Raw genomic sequence first — 20,441 nt, 5'->3', positions numbered from 1 at the left:
TTTTCTATTTTTATCAATATTTTGTTTAGTTATCTTTTAATAAATTTTTGAGGATATATTTTACAATATAGTATTACAATATAGTATTAATATATTGGATCTACTAATGTTTAGGTAAAGGTAAAGGTTTCCCTTGACATTAAGTCCAGTCGTGTCTGACTCTAGGGGGCGGTGCTCATCTCCGTTTCACAGCCGAAGAGCTGGCGTTTGTCCGTAGACACTTCCGTGGTCATGTGGCCAGCATGACAGTCACAGAATGCCGTTACCTGCCCGCCGAAGCAGTACCTATTAATCTACTCACATTTGCATGTTTTCGTACTGCTAGGTTGGCAGGAGCTGGGACTAGCAACGGGAGCTCACCCCGTCATGCGGATTCGAACCGCCGACTTTCCGATCGGCAAGCTCAGCAGCTCAGCGGTTTAACCTGCAGCGCCACAAATAAATATGTCATTATTGTAATAGGGAACTATAGATTATATTATAATTGTTTTAATTTCCTGTTGTCCATATATATATATAATTGTACTCCCCCTGCCCCCCCCTGCTTTTTTCCTAGTATTTCCAAAATAAGCTTCTGCCTCATTAAGAGAACTGAAGGGGAAACCGGCTTTTCCAGAGGCCTATTTTTGGTACACTAAAAGCATTTTCTCTTGTGTTGCTCCCAATGCACTTCCTTCAGAATCACAATTGGAATTGCTTATAGACATAGATTATATGTGGATGATCTCAATGAAATATGGTCCTCCTTTATTGAAGCATTCATATAAAATTTCCTATATAAGTATGAGAAGGTCATATGTATGTATGTATGTTTATATACTGTACAGTATGTTTGAGAAACTCATATATGTATGTATGTATGTATGTATGTATGTATAAAAAAAGAATATTAAAAAAAATTCCCTCCTTATCCTATGGGTGGTATGTGTCCTCTTCAACCTTGGGTCCTCTACCAGAGGCCTGGGAGTTTGAGGGTTCTGCACAGTATCTTAGCTGTTCCTAGCATTGCACTCTTCTGGACAGAGAGCTCTGATGTTGCTCCTGGGATCTGTTGGAGCCACTGTCCCAGTTTGGGGGTCAAGTCCCCGAGTGCCCCTACCACCACTGGGACCACTTTGGCCTTCACTTTCCACATCCTCTCTAATTACTCTTTATCAAGGCAGATAATGGCAAAATACAATAATCCAATATAGTAAGTTATTAGAAAATGGCACAGTAACAATAGCTGATATTCTTGTAGGATTTTTATCCTTGAGATAGTAAATAATTGGTGGAATACATAGTACCATTGTAATGACCAGTGAAACCATAGATAGTAAAGGTAAAGGTTTCCCTTGACATTAAGTCCAGTCGTGTCCCACTCTAGGGGGCAGTGCTCATCTCCATTTCAAAGCCGAAGAGCCAGTGTTTGTCTGTAGACCCTTTCATGGTCATGACTAAACAGAACGCCGTTACCTGCCCGCCGAAGCGGTGCCTATTAATCTACTCACATTTGCATGTTTTCGAACTGCTAGGTTGGCAGGAGCTGGGACTAGCAACGGCAGCTCACCCCATCACACGGATTCAAACCGCCGACCTTCCGATCGGCAAGCTCGGTAGCTCAGCGGTTTAACCCGCAGTGCCACCGTGTCCCTATGAAACCATAGATACCAATGAGTAAATCACAAAGAAGTATTATTGGTCTGTTAGGATCACTGAAGTAGTTTCATGGCTGCTTCACTTCCAGTAAGGTGTTTCCACACCATCTGCTATACCCAACAGTGTATATAATGTATATAATAGTGTATATAAAGAGTGTATATTATGGAATTAGTTGATAGTTCTACCATACAATCATGCTAATAAAATACTTTGATTTGGTTGAGAGTAAGGACACTATGTTTTATCTAACAAATCCAAATCAAGGTTTTTACACTGTTGAAATACAGTCAACTTTCCAAAATCTGTAAATTTTAGCAGTAACTAAAATTCTGCGCCAAGGGGCAATGACATTGCTTTATGGACAGCTAATTCTCCTGGTCAGCCCACCTAATGCAGAAGTTCTCTACCTGTCAGTTCAATACATTTTCCGCTAAAGTAGGTATTACTGCTCCCTGACATTCTCATGGACTCAGTAATGGTTACTTTGTGCCAATTGTTAAAGGTTTATAAAAGTAAAGTCTCACATAGTTGAGCTTTACTCCTGGTTATATGAACACATCTGTGGAGTTCTTTCTAAGTTGGACTTACTGCTTAACATCCTTTTTCTGAAATGTCTGCCTTGGATTTTCAAAGGAACTGACTAAACTGCTGTAACTTTTGCAGATATTCATGTTATAATATCCAGTCTTGTGTTATATGTTTCGGGTGCTGCCTTAACATCCTATTTTTGTTGGCCTACCACCAAGCCAATAAAACAGCTGAAGCAGCAAAACAGCTGAAGAATTATGTTTGTTTGGCCCCAAATGTAATGATAGCCCAGCTTGAGAAGCTTGGTGGATTGAGTGTGTGTTTATATGACTTGGTACTTGGCAATTATAGGTATCTAATTTGTTATTAGAGTTGGGTCGTTTTTGTTTAAGCCTTCCTTTTATGGCATAATAAAATCAACAGCAGAATCTGACAAATTCCATGGAGAAGAAACCAGAGCAATCAAATGGCTGAACGTTTAACTGAGGCAGGAAATCGCCTTTCAAAAGGGAGGATGGATCCTGAGGAGGGTGTACATAGCTGTTGGGCAGAGGAAAGAAATGATGAAGGCTTTCTGTAGCATCTCCATCTCTGAAATAACCCAGAAAATGAGAATTAAACATTTCTGATATACACACTTGCTGAGATTCTTGTGGTCTCTACTTCACTATTTGAACACCCATTTCAAGAAAAACACATTTTCATCTTTAGAATAAACTAGACTTAATTTAGGAACAAAAATTGATTTTACTGACTTATTAATTTATATTCAATCCTGTTTTTAAAACAGGCAGTAGGAAATATAACTGACTCCAAAATCCACCTCCATTTTCTAAAGTTATTTGAATTTCAAAGTAATCTTGTCCCTCGTGTATTTTAAAAAATTTAAGGATATAGAAGATACTGTCTTTTTCATATGGCTCAAATCTTTTATTTCTTTCAGCACATTCTGGTATGATACTATAATAAAGTTAGGTCTGAGGGATATTTTAAGTAGTTATGTAGAATTTTTATTCTTAATCGCTGAAGTGATTGATTGATTTTCAGCCAAAATTCTGTTCTGAGTTATTTAATTTTAAGCCTGGAAAATTACAATGGGCTGTCAGCTCCATAGCTTCCTGTCTTAAATTCTTACTGAAATTTGTTTTGGCGCATACATCTTTTATTGTTTTGAATGAAGTGCAAGGATATCTTATAATTTAATTAAAACACTCATATTAAGAGTAGTGGATGGACACATTTGCATGGAAAGTAACAATTCAGGAATCACTCTAGCTTAAAATAGTAACTTGAACGTTCATGTAAATAAATTGACACAAATGACCAGCTTGTACAGAAAAAGGAAAAAAGACAGTAGTTGTTGGGAAGAGAGAAGGGTGTAGGTCTTCTCTCTCTAGCAAGTTATTTAGTTTTTATTTAGAAAATACTAGCTTGCCCAAGTGCAATTCAGTGCGTTTACCTTCATTCAGTTTTTGCTATGATTGCCAAGCTAATACTTAAATACAAAGCTGTGCAAGAATTAATACATTACCAGTGGGATAGGCAAAGGAGCAAGCACTTATGTTTATATTAATAGAACAAGTAGGTGTGGATTAAATATGAAAAGTATGAAGTATTACTTTAGTTACAAAGTACAGTGATTGATTGATTGAGGTTGCAATAATTGTAACCCACCGTAGTTGAAAACTGCTGTTTAGTACACAAGAAATCAGATCACGTCAACCCATCCTAGATATCCATCCCCACAATGAGTTAGTGATCTTAATTTGTTTTTAGGTACAGGGTGGCCTCAAGTACAACTTTATCCTTTATACTGGAGTCCATGGCATGGTTATGTTTTATTTCATAATATAACTGTTTCATATTTCTAATACTGTTCACAGTTAGAAAATTTGTGTTCAGGTGCCAGGAACAGAAATACTCCCAAAGCGACCTTTCTCTCTGATGTTTAATATGAATTCCTTCCCCCCTCCCCCAAGTGAAAAAGCAGGCAGTTTTTAATCATATAATGTTGAACCTCTGGTGTACTTTTTTGGCATAAACTCTTTGTCAATGCTTAATTCTAAATTACATTCTGCAGAACTGAAGGGAAACCACTGTCTTAATCAGAGTGGCACATTAAGCGCAACGTAGGCAGAATTATACTACTTAGGAAAATATGTATTCATCTTCTTTCCTTTATACCTACCAACTGGCCAAAACAGTCTGCAGAAGTCTGCAAATTGACACCACCAAATTCACAGATTATTCTTTTTTTCCTCCAATATAACACATACTGTACAGGGAGAAAGAAAGGGGTGGCATCTAGGATAAGAAAGAACTACAAGGGGAATTTTCTCTCCCTTTCATTAGCAATCTTACCATGTGAAGACAATGCTAAGATAATTAATGAAAGGGAGAGAAAATTACAAGAGGTTGCCTGCGAAGACAAAGGGATAGAGTGGTCTTCTTTGGAGCCATCTTAGGCAGTCCAACTGTTTTTGTAAGCATTTTCAAAAGCTCAGAACTGAGATATTTTTTTATTATTTTTACTGGCCCCCTTGATGATAGGTAAACAAGTCTAACCCGAGGCCAACATAACCAGCAGGAAATTTGAGTCATGGGTGGTTTCTTTTTCAAATCTTGTGCTTTAAGGGCTATTCAATCAGTGTAATTGATTGATTTGTAATTGCACCGAGAGCCCCTAAATCATTAGAAGTGGCTAGTTAATGACAAACCGCTAGATGGGTTTTGTTTGAGGCAAATTTCCTAACTCTCTGTGGTGTTCAACGGCACTCCAAGAGAGCTGCCTTATTGACTGTTTTCATTTGTACTATAGCCCAGCGGGCTTATTCACATAAAATACTTCTCCCCACAAAGCACAAAAGGGAGAAGAGAAGGACAGCCAGCAATAACAGCGACTAAAACCAAAAGAGGAAGAGTTCAGGACCTTAATATTATGAAGAATCCTCATTATCCCTGCTTGATTCTAGGTCAATGATCAAAACGTGGGGCCTTCATAAATATCATGGTTTCCCATTCACTTTCTCCGCTTCTCTAGTTCTTCTGCAAAAGCCAATGTAATTGTCCTTCGTTAGTTATATTCCTTACGTACTCTTTTGTTTTAAAATAGAATCCGAAGCAGTTTGATTCCTTTTCAGTTGAAAGAAGTGTGAGTTTCTCCAGTGACAACTGCCTTGGTAATGAAGGGTGCTCAGCACTAATTCAGAAGAGTATTTGTTTAATATGTTAGTTTAATTAATTTGTTTATTTAAAGAGTTATGAACATCTGAAAAAGATGTTTTAGGCATCTGAGCTGCAGGAGCCTTTATTTTGTTCTGAGAGAAAGATGCTATTGATTTAAAAATGATAACCTTTAAACCAGATTAGAGTCTACAGCTGAGGCTCTTGTTCTTTCTTCTTCTTTTTTTACTTTTTTACCCACAGAAGATGATCAAAGTGCAAGGACTAAGGCAGTGCTTATAATACAAGCTCTTTATCCTGGTAACCTCTTTGATCGGGCAATAAAGCAGATTCTTATTTTCTCTTTTAAGTATATACTAGTTTTAAAGAAACTGGAAGTTGGAAATAAACTGGAAACTACCACACTAATGAAACAACTGGCTTTGTCTCCCAGTCTTCTCCCGCCTGGCACCCTCCAGATATGGGTTGGACTAGGGCTGTGTCTGCTGCCACTGGGTTAACAAAGAATTCTTCAGTCACAAGTGGCAGTGAGGGCAAGAAAAATTCATCCTGTTTTTCTCTCTTTCCTGCTGTTCATCTGGAACCAAGATGAGGGAGATGAGAGTGATTAACACCACCAGGCAGCAATACGCCTGCCCTTGTTTAGGTCTCCCACAAGCGCTCTCTCTCTCTCTTTCTCTCTCTCTCCTGCCTGGTGTCCCTATGTTTGATCAAGCTGCAAGCCATGTTACATCTACCTTAGTTCTTCCATTCTACCAGATGCAGCCAATTGTGAGCAATCCTTCCTGGTGCTCCTTTCTGCCTTATCTCACTACCCTCCATGGTCTCGACATTACATTTTATGGAATTAATTTTTTTAGCAAGGTGCTATGATAATCCCACCCAACTTTAACAAAGGGTTCCTGTGAGTTTCTTCTAAAACACCCCTGTGTGGGGTTGCATTTGGTGGGGTTCTCCAAGTTGGCATACCAGAATACAAGCACAACCAAGTTCCAATATATACAGGAAGTGCCGTTTGGGGAAGACTGCTGGTTGGATCTATCCTTTTTTTTTTGTTTTCCACTGTATCCAGTTTGCCAATAAGTCAGCATTTTTCCTTGAAATAGATCCAGCATCTCAGAGGGAAGGGGGCAGAGTCAGATTACAACTCTGATAAATTTATCTTTAATACTGTGGCTTGACAAAAAAGCTAGACTTTTAAGGAGGTGGTAGTGATGGTACTTATTATAAATAAATACACAGAGAGAAAAGACATGCAAGGAAAGGAGACAGATTTGTTTTAAGGATATTTTCTCTGCCAAATGTAAGTATTTTCTGTGTGCATCCATTAAAAAATAGTCACAATTTCAAACAAATCAGACCCCCTAATTATAGTCCAGTTTGGCTGAAGCCCCATATGGAAAACATTATAACTCAATTTTTATATCCAGTCTCCACTAAGTCATGAGGCTTCAGGAAGATTTGCCCTATAATGTTATATTTAAACACTATCCTTGAAATAGTTAAGAGAATGTATAATGAAGTTATTTTATGAATGGACTTGGCAGCAATGATATAAAATAGCACGCCCCATCCTTGGGCCTGGCCTCTGTGAAATCATTTTGCTGGGGAAGATGGGATTTATAGATCAATGTGTCTGGCTGTAAAACCCAGTTACATCCTAGAATGTAAGAAGAATGTAATCTAGAAGGCTCTCCTAGAATGTTTATGTTCCAAGGCAATAACTATTAACTTTAACCATTGATCTTTCTGGCTAGGGATGATAGAAATTGCAACACTGTTTGGAAAGGGTTACCATACAGTAAAAGGAATCCAGCTCTGTAATAGCAGTGTTTGAATTTGTACCTCCTAAAATCAGTTGAAAATGTGTAGGCCTTTGTCCCATGATTCATCCTTGACTTACTCTTTGTAAAAAGTGTTTATTTTATACTGTGAAATTAAAGAAAATTTCTTTTGTTTTCTGTTTTCAGAATATTGGTGAGTCAACATTATTTAATGCACTGAACCAACTGCTACCTATGATCAAGTCTTACAGTAACAGGACAGATGATGATTATACTCCCCAAGAACTGCTTCTATTATTGGTATATATTTACTCCATAGTTGGAGAAGTCAAAACTGGAAAAGAATTAAGTGAAGCTGAAAGTCAAGTGAAGGAAGCCCTTGTCCAAGCTATTTGTGATGAACCAGAGCTACCAGCTTTGCTGCAGAAAATAATAGGTAAGTGAACACTGCATATACCTCCTACAGGGGTAATTCCTTTTTAATTCAAGTAGGCAATGTTTTCAGATAGGATTTCAATACAGAATTCTACCGCCTAAATTAGACTTAGTGTGCTAAAGCATGCAGGATATGCATTAAGATTTATGTTGGTTACTCTATGGTTATTAATGTAGAGAAATAAATATAACAATAGCAAGTGATGGGTACAATATGTCCATTTTTCAGGCAAGTAAAATACATTTAATAAGACCTACTTTTCAATAAATGTATGAATGATTGTGTTGTAAAAAATAAAGTAATCCTAGCCATGTCTGTTCAGAGGTAATTTCTTTCACAGAGTTGCTATCTGTGTGGGACAGCAACCTAAAAAGATTTGGTAATGTATTTGAACTTTAAATATGTGTATATTGTTAAAATGATGAACAGAAGGAATGTTGTAATCTTACTTGTAGTGCATTAATTGAGGTAGTACCACTAATAAGCATTAGTCGCTTTTTTGCTGAAACATTCACAAGCAGAGAAAAGTGCCTCCCTTTCTAGCCATTTTTAAGGAAGGCTACAAATATAACGAGGATATTGCCCTCACTTGGAACTGAAATGGTAACTATGACTAGTTGCTAAATCAGATTGGCTACAACAAGTTTAAGAAGCAATGGTGGATACAGCATGAACCTGTATCACCAATACCTCTACCCTGAAGGAAAACGAAAAGTTAGTGGTATCTTTTGGACACGCTCACAGTCTGCCAGTTTGCTTGGAGGAAACTCAACACAAGCTGTTTACAATTAAAGCAATATGATGGGGTGGTATATGGTATACGGCACAGATCTTTGAACCTGGTTTGGTGTTTTAATTTGATATTTGAAGAGGTAGGTGAGAAACTAAGCTCAATATACTATTTTGTTACCTTACCAGCCTGGTAAGTTAATTCTGCAGAGAACAGAAATAAAGATAAGAACTGTGAAGAAAATTGTGGGCTCCTGGAAAATGTGGACTCTTTGGACTTCACCTGACTGTAGGATTGCCCTCCAGGGAGGGAAAAACATTTGGAGATATCCTGATATTTAAAAGATCCGTCAAATAGGTTGCTTACTGGAAAAAAAAAATGGATTTTTCAAGTACAGAAAATAATGTGATCGAGAAGTCTTATCGTGGTTTGAATGTGGATTGAGAGGTGTTTCGTGGGGATGGTTGGAAAATTTAAGCTTAACAAAGCAGCTCTCTTGAGTAGAAAGACTCTTGAACTGTTTGCTTCTTTTAAAATATGATAGGTAAAATCAGGTGATGAAAGAACTTGACCAATTTTGTTGCTTGTTGATTCCCCCTACCTAAAGTAGGGGCTCTAGTAGAATAAAATACTCTAGTAGAATAAAATACTTTACCAGTATGTTATAATACAACAAAGTGCTTTACTCAGAATTGTGTCTACTTCTACATCTGTCTTCTCTGGCACTACCACTAAAAACATGTCTAAAATAAACATTTTATCTATTTAATATGAGTGTTAGCTAATTAAAAGGGAAGCTGCACTAGAGCTTCGTCTACGTTTTGGTAATTCCTGAGATAAGTCATGTGAGGCAGTGTAGTGTCATTAATCCAGTTTCATTCGGTTTAAAGAACAGAACAGTGCAGTAATATTGAAGTTAGCAGAGCCCTTGTAAGTGGACATTGTGTGTCCATACTCTCTGTAGAGATGGTTAGTTTTTTCATGCAACTGTGGTCTGCTCTTCACTTGGAGATCCATCAGACTTCTTGTATAAATACTGGTAATTGAAAAAGTTTGCTGTTGGCCTGCTTTGGTTTGCAATTTATTAAGGCTTATCTTTCTACTCAACGTACATTTTTATTAAATTCTGGTTAGATAACATAAATCTTTGAAGGAGAGATGGAAAGTTACATAGTCAAGTTTACAAGCAGGTTTTACATGTGCATTATTACAGATGCTTTAATTTAGGAGATGAGACAGCCTATGACAAATAACACCAATATGCCCTTACTCAGTTTTTCCATGGGAATAGTAGATGTTCATTTGTAAACTTGTACATGTTGCCAGGACTGAATAAGACAGCATCCAATGAAGCTGTTTACTGTATGCAGAACGTACAAAATAAACAATATTTAGAGAACACGGTATAACTTGATTGTTTACATCATGATGGAAAAAGCTGATGTATTGGAAAGCTAAAATACATAGCTATCATGTATTAGTTTTCTGATATATAGAATGATTTTTTTCCTATTGTGCCTGAACAGGAGATTTCACAATACAAATTAAACTCTTCCTTTGTGATTCATTTCTGCACATCAGACATTTATAGATGTTACCCTCATCAAGATGTAAGTGCACATTACAGAGAAATGCAGATGACAGCCTCATACTGAATTTGTCCTTTCACCTCCATAAATGTCTGAAAAAGGGTTGCTCTCATTAGCACATTTCTCCATCCCCCTGCAAGCAACAGCCAGTGATGAGGAACCAATTGGAGAAATTGGCTTCCCAATTAATGTGGGACACAGATTAAGTTGAACCAGCTGTACTTTTAACAGTATTTAGGCAGTCTCCACATTTTTGTATGAAAAAAATAATGTGCAGTGAGTTCATCCTGTCACATGCACTGCAAGGCTGTCAATTGGCAACAATCTTCAGACAAAAAGGTTTATTAAGCCTTCATTGAGCAGTAATAATACCTGTTTTCACTTGGTGAGAACTGTGTGGAAACTTGTCGGGTCTGTAAAATATTTTAGTGACAATATCGGGAAGACCCTTCATTTTATCCTGTTAAAGTTGGAGTTATGCCTCCTCACCACATAGCCATCTAGAAGGAAAAAAAATAGTAAGTTCAATTTCCAATATTTCAGATAGCCTCTTAAGTAGCCAAGGCTGTGCTGCTATAGCCCTCCTTAGCAAATTAATCATGTTCTAGGAAGCTGGAAGTAGCCTGGATTATCTGATGGTGATTATATGTATGCATTGTGTTAAAATAACCCTTAAATGAAATCTTCAGAATACAAATTGTCCTCACACACGGGCTAAAGGCATAACCTTTATTGCTATCTGCACATAAAATTCAGTTGGATCTCTTTAAAATAGGTATGTGACTCATAAGGTTCTAAAACACCTCCCATAGCTAGGAATTACAGAGTTGTATTTTCCTGGAAAAACCAAGCAGGGTTAGACCTGGTTAGTGCATGGTTGGGAAACTTCCAGGAAATCACAAGGCCATGAGTTAGACTGAAGAGAAACCATTTCCATAATGTTATCAAGAGAATGACATGGATATGCTCATGAAGTCAATGGGAGTCAAGCTTGGAGCAAAGGACACATCTAGGCATTCCCAGACCAAACACTTTCCTGAATCCATATTCCAAAATGATTTTCCCATGACTCAAATACAGTATATGCTAAACATTAGGGATATGCAAAACTCAACTGGTTTTGAAATGTTCTATTCCAGAGTATTCCAATTTCCCTCCAGTCCAAGCGTGAGGGGGAAGTTTGGAGTTTTTCAGAAATAAATTATGTGAACCAGGAACATGCACAGTTATTCTGAATACATGCAAATGTGAGTAGATTAATAGGTACCGCTTCGGCGGGCAGGTAATGGCGTTCCGTTTAGTCATGCCGGCCACATGACCACGGAAGTGTCTACGGACAAATGCCAGCTCTTCGGCTTTGAAATGGAGATGAGCACCGCCCCCTAGAGTCAAACACGACTGGACTTAATGTCAAGGGAAACCTTTACCTTTATCCCTGGAGTACAGGTAGTACTTGCTTAACGATGCTAATTGGGACTGGCAACTTCATTGCTAAGCAACATGGTTGTAAAGTCAACATTGCATGACTGTGTCAACTTATGACGGCAGTTGTGGCAGTCCCAGTTACCATCATTAGGTGAATCCCATGCAGTCGCAACGTCCTATGGTCACATGATTGCCATTTGCAACCTCCTGCTGACTTCCCCATTGACTGTGGAACAGTCATAAGTCCCCTCATTCAGCAACATCGTAACTTTGAACGGTCGCTGAATGAGTGGTCCCTGAAGGACTACTACCCGTACCTGAAACTGCTTCTGGAACACCATCTAGGTCAGTGTTGTTTCAAACTTGGCAATTTTAAGATGTGTGGACTTCAACTCCCAGAATTCCCCAGCCAGCATGTATGCTAGGTCACATATGGTGGCAGTGTAAAAAGGGTCTGGGAGCCTATCCTACTTGCAAGATTGGAGCTCAGCCCCCCCCCCCCACACACACACACAACACCAGGTTTTTTTACTGACAGTAATTCTAGTCTTCATCACAAAAACGATGCTTTATGAAAGTGGGAATAAGGATCAAGGCTTCTCCTTATAATTTGCTTTTAGACTTCGTTGAAAAGCTTGGCTTACAAGACTAAGAAATTCCAACTATCAAGGACAAAAAAATCAGAATATATTGCCTTGAACTGAATTTCATGGTCGGCATTCCAAATGGCCAATGCATTCAAACAGAGGAATTTTCAAAACAAATATTTTTTAGCACAATGTCAGATATTCTAAATATGCATGCTAGAATACAGTTTCTGGTACCTCAGAAGCTCACATCCTCCATAATGACAGCATAAGATTTATGGTTCTGAAATGAAAGTATTTAGGAAATTGGCAGCTCCAAAAGATTCTAAACTTGAATTAGAGATAAAACAGTAGGATGTATTTTCTCTTTGTAACCACATCAGTTTGAGAGCTACCGTATTTTATAGAGGATTAATTTTATTGTTCAGCAAAGCAGATTCTCCAGCTTTTTCATACATAGTCACATCTGCTGGATTCTTCTTGAAAATGATTGTCCTGGTATTTTTAAAATTATATAGGGGTGTATGTGTGTGTGCCTGTGCGTGTGTGTTTGTGCGAGAGAGAGAGAGGGAGAGAGAGACTTAACTGAGAAAGAACAGTCTGAATATGCTGTTTTGCCTTACTGCTTCTGAAATGTAACCCTGTTAGTGTTATAGCATGTTTCACAATGTAACAGATGGTCATTCATCATAGCTGCTAATGCACTAATTGAATCAGGAAAAGCATTACTGCCTGCAGTATTATTTGTAAACTGCTTTGAGGTGGACCTGGACCTGGCTTTCCTCAGTCCCAGTCCCACACTTTAAAAACTGTACCACATGGCTTCTTATGCTGCTGTGCTTCATCAGCTTCTGGATTAGATTGAGGCAGTACGATATCACTGTACTGGATTAGACTGAGGCAGTACTATGCCATTATTGTGGTTGTCACTCCCCAAAACAATTGAGAAATGTAGTTAGGCAATTCCCTGGCCTTTTTGGACTGACAAGCACATTTTGAAATGTGAGAATCTCTTGTGGGCACCACCACATAATAATTGTTATAGCAAAAGTTGAATCACAGGCCCAGATAAGAGAATATGAGTCAGGTATGGGGTATGAGCCCAAGTGCCAAACTTCCTATTCAACTTTGCATAAACGAAAGAAAATAACCATTGGTGCCCAGCATGCCAGCTGGCCCTTTGGATGGCAGCATCTACATTTCTTAGCAGGAAAACTGAAGAAGAAAATTGAAGAAGCCAGTGCAGGGAACCAAGTATAACGCTGTTTTGAATGTGAACATCTCCAGCTTATGCCCGTATCTACTTATGTAAAACAAGTCAAGTTAAACTTCCACCCTGTTCAAGATAAGCCCCACTGCCTTCTTTTACCTCTTAGCTTACCATGTATCCTTTTCTATGTCTTCTCATGATAAGGCAGCTTGGTTGACAGCACTGGAAAGTAAAGAACCATCTGCTATTGATGATTCTCTTCTTTTTATTTTTAAAATACTGTTTCTAGTCTCTGCAAAAGTCATAGCTAGGGCCATTCATAAAGAAAGAAACATAGCTGGTGATTGGAAGCTGAAACTTGCCTTCAAAAGGTTTGGATGGATGGATGGATGGATGGATGGATGGATGGATGGATGGATGGATGGACAGACGGATGGACAGATGGCTGGACAGACTATATATATGTATGTGTTAAAGTGAGGGATGGCAAGGGAGACTTTGGAATTTATTTACTCTTACTTAACCCTTATTGCATGAATTACTACTGATCAAAATAGACCAAATAAATAAACTATAAATGTGCAACCTGCTTATCAGCCAATTAATCAGTTTTGATTGAAGAGCCGGGGATCAAACTATTCTTTGAATTTCTATGTAGTATTGTTGAGTTTGTTCTGAGTGATTTTTCAGGGAGGAGGGCAAACAAAACAAAATGGCAAAAGCAAAAATTAATCTTCCACACAACACCCTAAGTTTCTGAAATGTTGTAAATCGTGGCACCTTACTTGGATGCAAATGATTGTATTTTTGTCAAATGTTTACTAGCACCAGGAGCAACTGCAGAAAGCCAATATTTGGTCAAAATGACCAAATGAGCATCATGACATCATGATGCAAGGTCTGCCCCTTACGTACTTCTGTGTAACAATGCAACACAAGTACAGAAGGGGTGAGTTTGTATTGTAACCTCATGATGTATGTTTCATTATTTGCCCTCCTTGCCCCCTCACAGGTGCCCATAACTAGGGCTCTGCCAAACATACCAAACAGGAGCTTCACTACGTGTGCAAACCTTGCAAAAGGCCCAGCTGCTTTAATAATTTGAAGGGACAGCCTCTCTTTGCACTCCTCTGCGTTGCAAATCGCCTCTTTCAAGTGCCTTGCACAGCTGTCACATTTATACTTCCTATAGAAGGTCGGATAATTCAGCAATTAAAAATGACAACAATGTTGCTAGAGTCTGTTCGGTAGGAGTTGCTTCACTATCATGGGTCAGTGTGGATACATTTCCACTTTGTGCTGTATTTCTGAAGATGATTCAAACCATGGCTAGGAAATTAGGAACATTATTTATTTAATTTTATTAAAAAATTTATCCGTCTTTATTATTTTTTTATAAATAACTCAAGGCAGGGAACATACCTAATACTCCTTCCTCCTCCTGTTTTCCCCACAACAACAACTCTGAGGGGTGAGTTGGGCTAAGACAGAGTGACTGGCCCAAGGTCACCCAGCCGGCTTTCATGCCTAAGGCGGGACTAGAATTCTCAGTCTCCTGGTTTCTAGCCCAGCATCTTAATCACTAGACCAAACTGGCTCTCCTTTTATGCTCTTATCATTATGCTCTCATCATTATGCTCTCATCAGGCTAATAATTGGTAATTGGCAAGGTTGAGTTTGTCAGTTCAGATGTGGAGTGGGGGGATACTTATTCTGCTTTCCTAAAACGTAGCCTTATACCCCTTCACTTGTAGCAATTTGTGTTTTTTCTTTAGTATTAATGTTGCATGTGAGCAGCATTATAAATCCATATTAATATTCCTGATTATAACATGGAATAAGATACCTTTTATTCCGATATCTTATATGAAGTGTATTTTATTTTTTGTTCTTAAATGAATGATGAATGCAAGCTTATCAAGATGTTTTATATTGCAATTTTAAGGTCTCAATATCTGAAGTTGCATACTTTTAGCTTGGCAGTGTGAGAACCTATTAAAGCCATCCCAGATGTTTCTCCACTTATAGCCCATTGCTATCTAGTCTAATAAAGCTTTGGCCTTTGTGTTAAAAGATATATCTGGGCTACAGTCCAGAATACTCTTTTAGGTGTCACTAAGGATTTATACTGTACATGCCCTGTGTGATTTGCTCTGAATAGCATCTTCTGATGCTATTATCACAAACTTAATTGAAACTCACATTACATTTTTTACATGGGTTGTTAGTAGTAAAGAGCAATGTGCAAAGAGTAAAGATCTCTTGGACATGCAGAGACAATTGTGCTATTTGTTGGACTATAGCTCTGGAACAAACATAGGAAATCTCCATCTAGTGGCTCATTTCTGCTGTATCCAAAATTATGGGCTATGGAAGACAAGTTTCCAGGCTGCCTTTAATAACTGTTTTGAGAAAAAGTAGCATAAATAAGTAGAGGTTGTTGTACTTCAAGGTCTTAGACTAAAACAAGATTTACATGAAAGGAGGATGACAGTGTGTGTGTGTGTGTATAAATACATACATACATACATACATATATACATACATACAGTACAGGTAAAAAACCTATACAGTACCCAGATTTCCTTCTCAGAGATGATTCAGATTGGACCAGTTGCTAAATTCTGTTAAATAAGTCTAGAGTGGCCAATTCCTGTTGAAACCAATCCTGGAATTTTTCTTCTTCCCAACAAAGGGTTTCATTTATCTTAATTTATTAATCTAATCACCCCAGCTTTTGAAGACAGCCAAAATCTCCACAATGTCATGGGAAGTGCAAGACTAGCACTGATTTCAGATCAGCACATTGCTTGAGTGTAAAAGCCATTTTCGGCATAATTCCCACTGCAAATTACATATTTATGGAGACAGAGAGTCTACAGTTCCTGCATGTCATTTAAACACATGGCTGTGGAACCTGAATGGCATGTTGTGTGGAATACATGGTATGGGAAGAGTATTTATCCCCACTGTCTAGCACTTCAAGCAGCTTTTGGATGAACCAATGGGAATATTAATTACTTGGTACCATGTTGTATATTATTAATTGTGCACTTAAGACACTTTATGGAAGTAACCCACAAGAGCCTTAGTGTGGACATTTAAAGTAAAGTAAATAGTACTAATTTTCTGCATACCAATTGTTTGGTTAACTGTTCATTTAACAGATCTAGGATTTTTGAATGTTAGATTTATTACACTTCTTTACCTAAGCCAATTATTTAAATATTTCAGAAGTGAAAATTGTGAGATCGTATTTGCTCTGGAAATATTCTATTCTGATATAAAACAAGTTGGAATAAATCCATTTTTCTAGTTAGAAAAAGTTCTGAGATGGGTTTATTTTTGTTTGTTTTTTGCCATTTATGCAATATGTAACTACTGTTAATATGTAATAAAACATAGACAAGAAATGAAATATATTTTCTTGCCAGTGTTACTTTTTTCTGACAGTAGCACAATACTATATCATGGCTATCTGAAAGTTTATTCAAGATTTAAAATGATTAGTATGGTAATCAACACTACAGTTAAAAGATCAAACTAAAAAATCCTGTTAGTTAGACATTGTTTGCTGGTTTAGATCAGCTGTATAGTTCATTGGATTTTATGCAGGCAGATTTTAAGAGAAGCAGCTTAATGTTATTCTGTGAAACCTAAGAAAAATGATGGATGAGCTAGATCATTTTCTGTATGCTCTGCTACTGTCCGGACAGTTTTAATACACAACTTTCCAAGAACCATGATTGGTGGTTCTCTTGGCTGAAATCCCAGGACCTCCCCACATCATCCACCATAAGAAAACCTACTTCAATTGATGTGCACAATGCTTTGGTTGCTCTGTCCACTGCAATTTTCTTTTCTTTTTTTCTTTCTCGTTGTACCATTGACTGATTTAGATGTAGATTTTTAATGTCTTTTCTCTGACATCTACTGGTCATCCAGATTTGTGCAGCCAAGATGCTTCTGTGGATGTGTTGTTGAAGAGATAGCTTGAGAAAGGGGGTTAGCTGTGGGGATTTGTACAGGAACTATAAACTATTTTAAGAATATGTGGGGAGAGTAGGCAAGGACGCAGGGCTTCACTGCCAGTAGTGGCCATTGGGAAGGGTTGTAGCCAGGCAGGCTATAGAATTACCATAGCCAAACCTTTCAGTTACATGCATTAAGCCAAGGATGGACTAGTCACTTTTAGTCTACTCTCAAACTCTCTAGATTAACCTGTCAACCAACCCATTTGAAAAAGAAAAAAAAAGTGATTGCAGAAGCTGGCGTTCTCGTTTTCTTTGCAGCTAAACCAGCAATGCAGAACAGGTGCTGAGCTCTGGGACAGGACAGATGGGGGCAATCCGACAGCAGACAGTCTATAACAATTGGGGTTGAACAAATCACCACCTCTGACTACATCATCTCAAACCTCCTATTCCATGCTCCGTGGATTGTCCAGATGGAAGAACTTGAGTCAGTGTAAGAGGGAAAACACCACTTACCAAATGGAGCACCTAAAGCTGTCTTCAGGCTACCCAGCCACAGGCTAATGATGAGATAAGGCAGAAGCATGACATGTCCTCTTGAATGTTACTGAGACATCTTTGCCGTGGGCTAAGGAGGCTCTGTGGATGTAGTCTCCAAGGTGCCATATCAGTATAATAACAATGAAAGTTCCTTTTCTACCATAAAAAACAGTTTGGACTTTGGTACCTAAGTAGTTTTAGTACATATTAGTATAAATTCCTAAAATCATATATAATGTTCCTCAAAAAAAAATATCCTTCTTTCAGCTTCAGTTCTCTTTTATTCAAGTTAAATCTGTAACAAGATGTGACTAATGCAAGACAGACAAAGAGAGTTTATAAGGGTTTAAAAACTTTTTTTTTCTTCCATTACAAAGACTGATTGATAATCACATATGTGTTTTCTTAAGTTGTATAAATCAATAATGATTAACCATTTTACCACAAAATAACAGGAAAAGGAGGGGGGCAGCTATCTATCAGGGCTGATCCTTGTTGTATAAATAGAGTTAAGATGTCTCATATATAACTTTGATGTATTACTTTAAATGAAAGATTAGTAAGATGTGTCTAGTAGAGTAACAATTTATGACACCTTTTTTTAAAAAAAAACTGGTTTGGATTACAATTCCTTCCCATACTTTTAAATCCTATTGAATAGAAATTAAACAGTCTGCCTACACTGTACTTTAAGCCTGTATAGTAAACCAATGGCTGAGTGTACTTTTGTGAAAGAGAATTCTCTCTACTCCCATCTGCCCCACATCTGAACAGAGTGGGAAGAGGGCACTTCAGCTGGAATATGAACAGGTGATTCATAAGCCCTAGATCCTCCAAAGTGGTATCCATGGGAAACATAGCATCTACATTCCTAGATTGCACCCAATGACACTATTCTTAAAAAAAAAAATTAAAATAGCCCAAGCTTTCAAAAAAAAACCCTTTTAATTTATATTTTATTTTATAATATACCTCTTTGACATATAATATACCTTTTTTTTGTGCCGCTGCTTCAAAGAAGTTATGCGATAGTGCCCTCTAGATTAAGAAATGCTGGGTACTCTATATATCCCTTTGTAAAACATCACTTTATTGGGAAATAGCTGTGCCAAAGATACAGTTGCAATCGAAATTATTCAGCCCGCATTGCAAATCAGGTTGATTGTCAAAATGTACAGACTTTCAGCTGTTTGCAATGAACAAATCAAACAAAAGCAATGGAAATAGCTCAACACAACGAATGCTTCAAGTGGTGTCCCCAAATTCAACTGAAAATGCAACTTAGAATGACTTCTCCAGTCTCAAAATTATTCAACCCCCTGAATAGAATCTGTCACAACAGCACACATACAGTATGCAAAACAGGTGTTGTGTCAAGCATACCTGATGCAACTAATCAAGGGCTTCATTAGTTGCACCAGGTGTGCTTGAGCTGGAACACATGAAATACCTGAACTGGCTAGGGGTTTGTTGAGTGTCACATTTGACTGCATCTTAGAAATACAGTATGGCTAAGTCAAAAGAATGGTCCAGAAAGGTAAGAGAGGAGATCATCGCCCTTCACAAACAAGGAACAGGATACAAAAATATAGCAAAGGCACTGAATGTTCCTAGAGACGCCGTTGGAAGCATAGTTTGCAAATTCAAAGTTAAAGGAACAGTGGTGACACTACCTGGACGGGGCAGAAAAAGGAAGCTGTCAATGGCTGCAACCAGATTTCTGAGAAGGCAGGTGGAGAGAAACCCTCGAGTGACTGCAAAAGACCTGCAGCAAGACTTGGTGGCAACAGGCACAATAAAGCGCATACTAAACACAGAAGGTTTCCATGCCAGAACTCCAAGATGTACACCACTACTGACCCAAAAGCACAAGAAAAGTCAGCTCCAATATGCTCAAAATCATATAAATAAGCCACAGAAGTTTTGGGATTCTGTTCTGTGCAGCGATGAAACAAAACTGGAACTTTTCAGCCCGATGGATCAGCGGTATGTCTGAAGAAAGAAGAATGAAGCATACTCTGAAAAGAACACTCTGCCTACAGTTAAGCATTGTGGTGGCTCGGTCATGCTCTGGGGCTGCTTCGCATCCTCTGGCACTGGAAACCTGCAGCGTGTGGACGGCAAGATGGATTCATTGAAGTATCAGGAAATCCTAGGAGAAAACCTCATGCCATCTGTAAGGAAGCTGAAGCTTGGGCGCCATTGGACCTTCCAACAGGACAATGATCCCAAGCATACCTCAAATTCCACTAAGGTTTGGATGCAGAAGTAGTCCTGGAAGATTCTACAGTGGCCATCACAGTCGCCTGACTTGAACCCCATAGAAGATCTCTGGTGGGATTTGAAGAAAGCGGTTGCAGCACGCAAACCCAAGAATATTACTGAACTGGAGGCAATTGCTCATGAGGAATGGGCTAAGATTCCTCAGGAACGCTGCCAGAAGCTGGTGTCTGGCTGTGCATCCCATTTGCAGCAGGTCATGACAGCAAAAGGGTGCTCTACTAAGTACTGAAGATGCTTGCCATGAAGGGGTTGAATAATTTTGAGACTGGAGAAGTCATTATAAATTGCATTTTCAGTTGAATTTGGGGACACAAAGCATTCGTTGTGTTGAGCTATTTCAATTGCTTTTGTTTGATTTGTTCATTGCAAACAGCTGGAAGTCTGTACATTTTGACAATCAACCTGATTTGCAATGGGGGTTGAATAATTTTGATTGCAACTGTAATCCTGAAGCCAGTGCAGGACGGCTAATAACTAGGAAGTGTTTCATTTGATGTTTCTTCTGACCTAAATGATATGCATAGACTTTAA

The 20,441-nt window shown here is 38.3% G+C and overlaps 1 protein-coding gene across 1 annotated transcript in view; it reads left to right on the top strand.

The window, feature by feature from the left end:
* The window catches only part of SCFD2 (sec1 family domain containing 2), a 185,533-nt gene that overhangs the window by 70,154 nt on the left and 94,938 nt on the right, over positions 1-20,441 (top strand). The window contains exon 5 of the mRNA XM_063310572.1: positions 7,323-7,572. Within this exon, the coding sequence (XP_063166642.1) occupies positions 7,323-7,572 (250 nt within the window). The remainder of the gene's footprint in view (positions 1-7,322; positions 7,573-20,441) is intronic.

Source organism: Candoia aspera, chromosome 8 (assembly GCF_035149785.1).
Source record: "Candoia aspera isolate rCanAsp1 chromosome 8, rCanAsp1.hap2, whole genome shotgun sequence".
NCBI classification, from domain to species: Eukaryota; Metazoa; Chordata; class Lepidosauria; order Squamata; family Boidae; genus Candoia; species Candoia aspera.
Note: the sequence above shows the minus strand (reverse complement) of the source record. Positions and strands in the feature narration are given on the sequence as shown.